The 11,890-nt window shown below is 28.4% G+C and overlaps 1 protein-coding gene across 1 annotated transcript; it reads right to left on the reverse strand.

Annotated features, from left to right (window-relative positions):
- Positions 1-1,448: 1,448 nt before the first annotated feature.
- On the reverse strand, positions 1,449-1,932 carry LOC112597650. The gene is made up of 2 exons (XM_025343776.1): positions 1,888-1,932; positions 1,449-1,742 (listed from the first exon to the last, which is right to left on the reverse strand). Exons 1-2 carry the CDS (start codon positions 1,930-1,932, stop codon positions 1,449-1,451), a joined length of 339 nt encoding a protein of 112 aa, XP_025199561.1.
- Positions 1,933-11,890: the final 9,958 nt, after the last annotated feature.

The following is an 11,890-nucleotide window of genomic DNA, read 5'->3' on the forward strand; positions in this document are numbered from 1 at the left end:
ATTACCCAATAATTAATAATACATTTTTTTAGTGTTTATTCAGAATCTGAAATTGTAATTGAAAATATGGAAGAGGAGCAAGAAGTAGAGTTAATTGAAATAAGTCATTTTAAATGAATAAACTACATTTGAGGCAGAATCTTCATATTCTCTTTATCCACATCATCGCTGTGCCAGCTAGCTACACATTCAATTTAGTAGCCACTAAAGATTCAGAAAAATAATTATCTGATCTATTGAACAAAAAACAACTTAGATCAACATTTGCGAAAATGCATGCACTTTGGAATAAGCAAGAAAGGACAAGTTTAATTGCCGATACGATACTCTTTTTCTTCTTTCTGGACTTTTACAGGCCTTTAAGGCCCATCGCTGCAACAACATATTGTTTCCATTCTTCTCTATTATTTGCACATTTTTCAGCGTTTCTTACGTTCAGGAGTTTCAAGTCTTCCTTTACTCTATCCACTCATCTTTATCTGGGGCGTCCTCGAGGCCTCTTAGTGTCGGGTTTCCATTTAGTTATTGATCCAATTGTTACGTACCGTGTTATTTCAACACATATATTATATGGAGAGGTGATGTGTATACCGATGGAATAACATATTCAAACAGTGTAGTATCGAACGGCTAGGGCGAACACCTGCACATCGTGATATTTAATATAATAATTAAGACTTGATCACACGTCCTGGACTTCTCAGAATAGATGAGTAAACGATAGTGTTAACATTGTACTATTTAATATAACAATTAAGACTTGATCACACGTCTTGGATTTCTTATAACCGATGAAATCGCAGGAAAGGCACCCAACTGAATAATACATTTCATTTAGAGAGCTCCTTTAGGTCATCGGAAGTCGCCACCTCCCCAGTGACCACTCTTGACAGTTAACCATATAAAAGGGAGACCGGGGCAAGAGCTCAGCAGACGGTTAGGGATATTCGAGACGCTCAGAGGCAGGTCGTAACACCACTCACGGTCTCGTCTATCAGTATTTCAGAGGCAGGTCGTAACACCACTCACTCCATCTTGTGCTTATAAAATTGTATTCTTGTATGAGTTAATGGTATTAAATAAAGACTTAATCTTTTAACTTTCAAACATTAGTATTTCTATTTCTACGTTGACATAAGGAACGCAACACAATCATTCCCTCTGACCTCCATACATGTCCTGCCCAACTTATCCTCACCCAACAATTGTAGGTTCCTTGTATAGATCATCCAATTCCCTGTTGCTTCTCACCTCATAGTCTCCATCGTTATTTCTCTTTGGACCGAAGATTTTCCTTAATATCTTTCTTTCGAAAACTCCTAACTTTCCTTCGTCCGATTTTGTCGTGGCCCATGTACTACATGCATACAGGGCAACCGGTTTGACTATGACTTTGTATAACGTTATTTTAGACTTTATTGATAGTAATCTTGATTTGAAGAATGACATTAGACTATAGTAGCATCTATTTGCTGCTGTAATTCGTTTAACTTCTTCGTGGCAATATTGTCTTTAATTATAAACCCTACACCTCGTTCGTGTTTATCTTCACCGTTGTAAAACAGAGTCATTCCTTGAGACTTCAAGCTCCCTGAACTTGTCCATCTTACTTCTTGAATAGCAGTTATATCCATCTCGTATCGCTCAAGACACGATTGAGATGTCGTCAAAGCTCCAGTCCTAAACAAAGATCGCACATTCCAGGTTCCAATTCGGAAGTCCGTTATCTCTTTCATCCGAGGCTTAGAATAATGTTGTTGTTTCTTAATATTTTATTTTTTTTAAGTGGTAGGGTTGGCGGCCCTACGCACAACCCCCAACCTGGAGGACCAGTCCACACCAACTAATTAAAGTCAGTGTGGGGCTCGGGGCCCCGGGTCGCCAAACCCGTAGTACTTGTTGCTTAGTACCTCCTGAGGGGATACCATACATGATGAATTAAGTATATATATTATTGTACCTAACGCCACTAGATTGAATTCTACATTTCAAGCTGTAAACTTTTTAAAAGATCAACTTATAAAAATTAGAAAGTGAAGTCCAACGTATTTGTGACAACGCAGGTTTACCAAGATTTGATAAAAAAGATCAAGCTTTTATGATTGTCTATTGCAAGGTAATTTTTTAAGTTATAATTAATTGATGTATAAACATTTTTTTTACTATCACCTATGCACCATGACAACAGGATCGATACAGATACAGGTAATAAAAAAAAACCGGAAATAATAACGTATTATAATAAGACAAAAGGTGGAGTCGATACAGTTGATGAATTATCGGCAAACTTTGATGTTTCTAGAAATAGTAATCGTTGACCTTTGACAGCTTTTTTTGCACTGATGAATGTGGCAGGAATAAATGCAACAATTATATATAATTATAATAACGAAATAAAGATTTAACGCAAAGAATTTCTAAAAAAACTAGCTCTAAGTTTAATAAAAGATAATCTACAAACGAGACAAGAAAATCCAAAACTTCCAAGAAGTATACGTTCAAGTCTAATACAACACTGTTAAGTCAAAGAAACACCATCCACTAGTACAGGAATAAAACGAAAATCTCAACAAATTCAAAAACGATGTGAAATATGTCCAAGAAGTAAAGATCGAAAAACAAAATACACATGTTACGAATGTGATAGATTTATTTGTATGGAACATATAATTCCAGCATGTGAAAAATGTGTTACCAAAGACTCAAATAATGAAACTGATGACTGACGAATTAGCTTTTTCAAGTTAGTAATAATAGAACAGAATAATATTCTAGTTACGAGTAAAATGTATGTTTCTTGTAAAATGTTATAATATTATAAAAATTAAGTTTCTTTAGTTTATTTTATATTGTTTTATTTCTAAGTTTAAAACTAAAAAGTTATTTTTATTTCATTTTATTTTTAAATAATGAGTGATAAAAGATTTTTTTTTTTTGTTTCTTATAAAAAGTCATAAGTGTAAGAAAAACAAATTTTATTTACTTATAAGTTCTAAAAAGTATACTAAAAATTGTTATTTTTTTATATAATATTATTATTATATTAACAAGTTGTTATAAAATTAAGTTTTAATAAAAGTTGAACTATAATTTTGATTTTTTGTTATTTTAAATTATGGGGTGTAATAAACCCCAACACATTAAAGATGCAAAAAATCGTTAACACACTAACGAAGGGTTAAAGAACTTCTTATAACAGCAACTATTTGTAAAAGTCTTACAAAAGCATGGTTTGGATGGAGTCTGTTTTCGGTTTGACCTAATGTTGCTTGACAAATTTATTAATATTTTAGCTACTGTTTCTCATCCAAAATTTAAGTTCAAAGGTATGTCAATAATGGAAAAAGAAGAAGCCACTGACATCCTTCAAAGTGAAATAGAATATTTCAGACCAGTTAATGCTAATAATTTGGAGCAAAATCAACTCGAGGAAGTCAATGATGCTATTATTTTGGATGAAGATATAGAACAAGAGTATTTTAATACTGAACTTGAACGGTTTTTATTTACTCCCTTTAATGGTGATTTGACTATTTTAAAAAATATGCCAATGAAATTAATTTTTTTAAAGTATAATACTGCTCTACCTTCAAGTGTTTCTGTTGAACGATTGTTTAGCATAGCAGAAGATATATGTACAAAAAAGCGATCTAAAATTAGTGATTGTAATTTTGAAAACGCCTTATTGTTTAAAATAAATTTGAAAAATAAAAATTATTATTAAATGTGTAGCAAAATCAGTACCTATCTGTTAATAATTTCATATTGTTGATTGTCATTATTTAGTTTATGTATTGTCATATTGACAACATGGTTATTAAGCTTCAGTGATATGTTTGAAAAAAAGAAAAGTAACTTAATTTGTAATTGAGTTACATTTTAAATTCAAAAGTAATGTAACTTACCAAATAAAAAAAAAGTAACTTAAAATTAATTTAGTTACAATTTTGATAAGGAATTAGTAATGTAATTTAATTACCCGAAATAAGTAACTTCCCCAACACTGGTAAAATCATATATTGTACTTATAATTATAATCAATGCTATTATTAGAACGGTATTTACCTTTTCAATATTTGTACATAACATTTATTATTTATAATATAAAATTTTAAACAAATAATAAATAATTGCACCAAATTGTTGTATAAATTATTTTATACAGCATACAATTATTTAAAATTTATAAAAATAGGTTACCTAGCCGTATTTTTTGACTAATGAAGGTACTTAAATATATTTTTTAATTTAAATAATAAGTAATAATACATCTATTTTCATATATTCTTTGAATCAACTTAATGTTAGATAACTTGACGTTCAACATGAATATTACTAAATGATGCATATAAAATTAAACAAATTTTGAAAAAAACATTACATAAAGATATAGTCAATCCAATATTAAATTATAACTATTAGGACTTAGATGTTGTTACATTAATTAAAAGTTATCGAATACTAAAGGTTATAGTTGGGTTTAGAAATTTTAAATCTTTAAACACAGATAAATACAAATAAAAATATGAGCATATTCATATGTACATACATTTCATACACTAGAATAGGGTGACCATACGTCCTGTTTTAAACAGGATTGTTGTTTTTCACCTCGATGTCCTGTTTGTTCAATTGGAATTAAACAAGACGCGTTTAGTCCTGTTTTCGGTGGCTGACCTGTTTTAATCCTGTTTTTTTACTATTTTTTTCATCAAAAAGTGATTTTAGCGACTAATTGATAAAAATTTTGTTAATAATAAACTACTTTGAATATTTTCATTTATGAAATCATATTGAGACTTTTATTTTTAGTGTAGGTATTTGTTTTCCCCAAAATTACGACGATGACAAATAATATATATATATAAATAATAATAATAATATATCTTTATTGTAACTAATGTAACTTGATATAATAAATATTAAAAGCATTCATAATATTAGAACGTTAATTAATTTTAGTTTTGAATATTTCTCCTCTATCTAAATATAGGCTAAAGAGCCTATTTCAACTTCTATTCTGTAAATATTATTTGTTATACGAGTACATGTATTTTCAACGTATAAATATAATATGTTGGTATAAAACACATACGAATATCTCAATTAGCGATTAGTATACGTCTTGGTCTTGTCTGGTGCGTGTAGTGTTTTTTACAATGCCTAAAAGAAAATGCGTTTTTACGCAGTTTAAAAATGAATTTTATTTTTTGAGAGATGCCGAAGAAATTGGAAAAGTGTTTTGTTCAGTTTGTAAATCTGTATTTTCAATTGAAAATGGTGGCCGAGCAGACATAAAACAACATATCACTAAAGCGAAAAAACTTTTACGTGCAGTATCTTCTACGTCAAGTATTGATAAAGTTACATCATTTTTTTTTTTAAAACAAAGCCCAGTTGAATTATCTGATGAAAGTAAGCATCTCGCAGCAGAGGAAGGGTTATTTTCATTTCATACAGTCGTCCATAATCATTCGTTTAGATCAATGGACTGCACATCAACCCTTTTGAAAAATATTTATAACAAAAAATTCGCTTGTGCTCGTACTAAAACCGAATCAATTATTTTAAACGTTTTTGCTCCTTTTGCAATACAGCAAATTTGTAATGAATTAAAATCTGCAAAGTTCGCAACAATTATGATAGATACCTCAAATCATAAAAACTTAAAAATTGTACCTATTCTAATTCGTTATTTCAACCCGACAACGGGCGTTCAAATAAAAGTATTGGAAATAACAAATTTAAAAGGTGAAACTGCTGATATTTTAACAAATTATATTATTGAGATTTTGAATAAATATAAATTATCAGATAAAATAATTGCATTATCGGGAGATAATTGCAACACAATCTTTGGAGGGTCCAATAGGAAAGGAACAAAAAATGTTTTTTCATTTCTAAATAAAGGTTTAACAAATAATATTTGTGGTATTGGCTGCGCAGCTCATGTTTTGCATAACGCAATGCAATTAAGTGCTGATATTTTGCCGATTGATGTAGAATCTATAGTAAACAAGATTTTCCAGTACTTTCAAATATATACTGTACGCGTTGAACATTTGAAAGAATTTTGTGATTTTGCAAATATTAAATTCAAAAATATTCTTGGTAATGTTAAAACTTGTTGGCTATCTTTATTACCAGCAATTACAAGAATAATTTAACTTTTTTCAGCTTTAAAATCATTTTTCTTGACAAGATAAATGCCCCACGATTATAAAGCTTTTTTTTAATGATCCTTTTTCCTTAATATGGCTTAATTATTTGTAAAGTCAATTGAAAGTTGTATGTGATACTGTTAAAAAAATTGAAGGAGATAAAATATCAGCGTGTGAAGTAGCAGAAGAATTGGAGGTTTTGTGTGGAAAAATTAGAAATAGGAAAAATCAGAATTGTTTGACTTCTAAAATTGTATCACTGTTACATGATTTGAAAAAAACAAAACATGTATGATGAAAATTCATTTAAACAAAATACTGATATGTTTTACGATACTTTTTTATCATACCTTGAAAAATGGGGTTATCATTTTGATGATTTGAAAATATTACGGTAGATCCAATTAATAAATTGTCCTACTTGGGACGATGTTCAACAAAGTATACAGTTATTGAAAGGAAAAACCAAAAATAATATCGGTTGGAAATTAGATGAAGATGATTTATTCGATGAATTTAATCATGTAGTGAACATTTTCAAAATACGAGTTCATGAATGGCAAAAAAATTGTACAAAAGTAGAAGAAAAATGGTGTGAAATTTTTGAGTATAATATGGTAAATCAAAATATTGGTTTACAAAACATATCAGGAATTATTGAATATGCTTTGGCGATACCCGGAATAAATGCAGTAGTTGAAAAAACATTTTCTAATATAAGTTTATTGTGGAGTATTGAAAAAAATCGTTTTCTTATAGATACTATAAAAGCTATAATTATTGTTAAAAATAATTTCAAAAATTATTCTTGTAATGAATTTTATAATTTCCTTCAAAAACAAAATAAATTATTAGATTTAATAAGTTCATCACAAAAATATGACTTTGGAAATAAAAAAAAACTCCAATCAAAATCAGCATAAAATATGTAAAATGTAAAATAACAAATGTATATTAATATGATATTTTTTTAATATACCTAACAAGTAGTTTTACTATATAAAAATTGAATATCGTTATAAGTTTTGTTGTTAATATATATAATATATATATATATATATAAAAGATAGTATGCATTATAATATATGTATATTATTTGTAAAATTTTCATGTTTTGGCAGTTAATACATTTTTTTTTACTGATTGCAAAAAGTGTCTTGTTTTTTTTTTTTTAAATATGGTCACCCTACACTAGAACAAACTACCTTTAACTGAGTTTATTTAAAAATGTATATATTATTAATTGTAATATCAATTTTTCTTTTTTTGAATAATTCTACTTATTGCTTCAATATCAATGTTATTGAGTAAAAAGCACTGGATAGGTAAATAGGAGGAATTAACATTTGTGGCATGGAGCACAAAACAAAATCATATAAAAGTCACACAGTTGTCATCATAGACGTAAATAGGGAGGGCTTGGATGGGTTTAGTCCACTCTTCAGCCACTCAAGCCCCCCTAAAATTAAATATGATTTGAAAATTTGAAAACAAGTAAGTTATTCAAATAATACGTTTTCCTTTAATTATATCACAATAAAACACTATCATGGGTGACACACTGACACGAAAAAAAAAATTGATAATACATATCGAATATTGTGATAATGGTATGGAACAAATTATTGATGCAGGTTGTGGGGTAGTAATTGATAGTAGGTGTAATACAATTATTATCAGTGATTTAAGTAAAATTATTTTATAAATAGAAATATGCCAGTATTTTTCTTGTTCTGAAGAATATAAAGTTATCAGTTTATCACGATGATTTTTGTAACTTACATATGTGTTCTTTTTTCAAATGCTCTATTTAAAATGTTTATGGTTAAGTGTTTAAAGTCATTATGTTTAGCATATTTAATTTAATAATAGTAATAAAAACAATCTGCCAAAAAAAATGCAATTATAATAAAACTATACTATTTTATAATAAATATACTTTACTACTAGATATTTTAAATTGTATTTCTTTATTGAACATTTTGATATTCATAATTTTAATATATTTTCTTGTTTATTAAAAACGAGGGTGGCAGTGTTATAACCCATTCCCAGTGTTAACATATCAAGTATGGGCTTAAGCCATTCAATTTAATGGCTCTAGTTACGTTTATGGTTGACATTTACTCAACATTGGTGAAATACATTACATAATATTTACTTACAGAAATTTGAATTTTTAAACTACATTTATATGACATTTTTTTCCTTTAATAAATAAAAATCACATGATATGCAAAATACACACCTAGTTACATACATAAATACATATAAAATATATAATTTTATATTATTATAGTCAATATTACAATGAGTTTTTAATTTAATTATAACAGCATCTAAGTCCCAATAATGACATCAAACATAATGAGTAAGAATGTTTACTAAATTTAAAAGCAAATATAATTAATAATACATACACATATGTATAATTTAATTTTAAGATATTTGAAATATTATGTATAATTTTTATATGTAAGGCTCAATATTTACTAATATAAAGACAAATTATTGTTATAATTTAGTAAATTTTAATATATTACGTAATATAAGCAAGCCATCAAGATAATTATGTATGGTAAAATAAGTTTAAAAGCAAATTCATTATTTTTAAAAAACTATCAATTTTAAAACTTATAATTTAATTTGAATGAATGTGAAGATATTTGAAATATGTACAATTTTGATACTGAAACAAATTATTGTTGTCATTTAATAAATTTATTATAAAATAAACGACTCATTGCGATATGTATGGTAAAATAAATGTATTAAACTAAATTACTATTTAGTATTTCTCTATTAAAAATTACAACTATATTTAAATATCTTCATATGATCAAATTAGTTAAAAATACCTAGTTACTTCTATGCGAATCACCTTATAAACTATAACAGCAAGTTTTTAAAAAGTTATTTTAATATGGGTACCTACTAATTGTTAAGAACACTTAATATTTAAATGTATTAGCCACAAGTTTACATTATATTACTGTATGAATATTTACATTAAATATGATTGACCAATTTAACTTACAGAATTTTGGTTCATGCCAGAATATTCAATCGAATATTAAATCATACAGGTATATTTTACTATTTTGGTATATTTAATACATTATGAAATGCGATCAATAATTAAACAAATTATTAGTAAATAATGATGAAGCATTCATAAGCTCAAAATGGTTACTTTTGTATGAATAGCCTTATAAAATATAACTGCAAAACTTTAAAAAGTTATAAATTCTAAAAATTAACACAAACCAACAAAAAACCATACGTAGAAATATTTATTAAGTAAATTGTTGAATTCTAAAATATTATCTAATGATGGTGAACAAAAACATAATCTTTCTATGATCTGAACAAGAAATATATTAGTTACCTTCTAATTATAAGTAGATAGATGTACCGTATTATCGAAATTACTTCTGATGTCAATTTAAAACAAATGGAAACATTTCCAATCGATAACAATTAGTTAATAAAAATTCAAACCCACTAATCACAATGACTTATAAACATCAGCCTGATGAAATAATTAGATATATATTTAAATTTAGTTTAACTTTTAAGTTTTAACTGTCATATAAAAATCATGAAGTAAAAACAAAAAGTGATAAGTGTTATTCATTATCAAGTTAACAACAAACAACCGCGTGGTACGTAATCATTTATCACTATTATTATAGTATTGATATAATAATATGGTATATGAAACACAATATTCTGTGCCCTGTGGTATAAGTCGGTAGGTACTATCACTATGACAATATTATCTCTAAGCAAGTTACAAATATCATTGATTAAATAATTTGAAAGTACAAAACACTATTATCACAATCTTTCACTTTTAGATTGACATACTAGCACCGGTGAAACTCGTTGTAAGTGAATACCCTAGGTCGGTGAAACTCGCTGTATGTGAATACCCTAGGTAGCTGAAAATCGTTTGAAGTGAATTTCCTAGGTCGGAGACAGGACTTAAGAATACCGCAGTTAGAAAAGTCTAGTAGGCGAAACCAGTGATAACGATTTATGAGATGTTGGTACCTCTGATTTGGTGGTTTTACACTTTAGCGGTGTCGTTTTAAACGCGTGAATAATAATTTTATAATATAATAAAAGTCCAATTCGAACGTTTAGTGGTGGGTTATTTCATTAAATTTACTGGTGTAATACTCCTTGTCCCGTAGCTTGCCCTGTGCTTTTGTGCATGGAAAATAAATAAATAAATAAAACGTGTTTCGAACCTGTCTACCTAACGTCGGAGAACCTCGTCCCGTAGCTCGTTACGAAAACGGCAATCGAGTGTCTAGGTATCAGTCATCGCCCGGTACGGTGAAAGTCGATACCTGACAGGGCAATCCGATTTCGGCGGATTGGATGAATTTCCCGTGGCTCGCCCGATGCTTATGAGTATGGAAAATAAATAAATACACACCGAAACGGTTATCAAGTGTCCAGTTATAAGTCATTGTCCAGTGAATACCGATTACTGACAGGGCAAACCGCCTGCGGCGGATTGTCATACCTCCTGACGTCGAAGGCGTTGTGCTGTTCAGTACACAAAAAAGTTTAAGTCGAATCGAGCGTTCGATTTCTCAAGCGATCACCATTGAAAATCCAGTTAAACGCGTTTAAACCTCCCAGGTAGGCGATGTATAGACGATGTGGGCGTAAAGGAGAAATGTTAAATGTATTATAGAAATGCATGTCAAACGTTAGCGAGTTGAAGATCAAAAAACTATACATAATTAATATTTTTTTTGATATTTTGTAAATAGTTAGATATCGAAAACAAATATTATACGTTTTCTGTGATGACAAAATATTTAATGTGCTACTGTTTTTCCCCTGTATCTTTCAAATGTAAACAACTGAAAGGCTAAACATATAAAATAGTGAATTAACCGTCAAAACTGAGTGGAACAACTGTATCGTCATCAATAGAACGTTGTCAGGCTATAATATAAATTGCATATCACATATGTACATTTGAATCGTGCAGACTGTTAGCAATAACTATAATTGGTTTAATCGAATACTATTGTGTAATTTAATGTCCGTGTAAAGTATATTGTAATATAATATATTTTGACATCATCAATCGAGCAATATAAAATTAAACGTGTGAGATCAAAAATCATTTTTAAAATTTGAAAAATATTTTGCGTCCAAAACCGGACGCATACTAGTTGCGGACGAAATTATTCAGGTCAATATTGTAACATAACAATTGCGGACACGTTTTTCGTTATCATAGTACTAGTTGCGTACAAAGTTTTTTTTAAATAAAAATCACGTAATTTGCGGACACAAATATTTCCCTTCACCACTTTTTCATTTTTATAGTTTTTGTGGCAAAAATTTTTTTGTAACAGCATGTATAAATGATAATCTACTGATTTCACCATTTGAATATTGCAACATTTGTTTACTAATAATATCCTCTTTTTCGACAGTTCTTTTGGCTCGTTTTAAATTTCTTACAGCAGTATAGTTCATTTTAGTATAGCTACCAGTCTGTATTTCATTTATGGCCTCGATCAATTGATATATATTAGGGTGACTGCGATAAAACATACCATTAAGTTTAGCATGGAAACTTTCACAAGCATTTGTGGTTCGTGAAATAGATGAAGAAAATTCTGCCCATATTTCTGGAGGAAATATTGCTTAAATATTAATTAATAATAGGTGTCTTGAATGTTTTACATTTATTA

The sequence above is a fragment of the Melanaphis sacchari genome, unplaced genomic scaffold, assembly GCF_002803265.2.
Source record: "Melanaphis sacchari strain LSU unplaced genomic scaffold, SCAv2.0 Contig432_pilon_pilon, whole genome shotgun sequence".
Taxonomy (NCBI): Eukaryota; Metazoa; Arthropoda; class Insecta; order Hemiptera; family Aphididae; genus Melanaphis; species Melanaphis sacchari.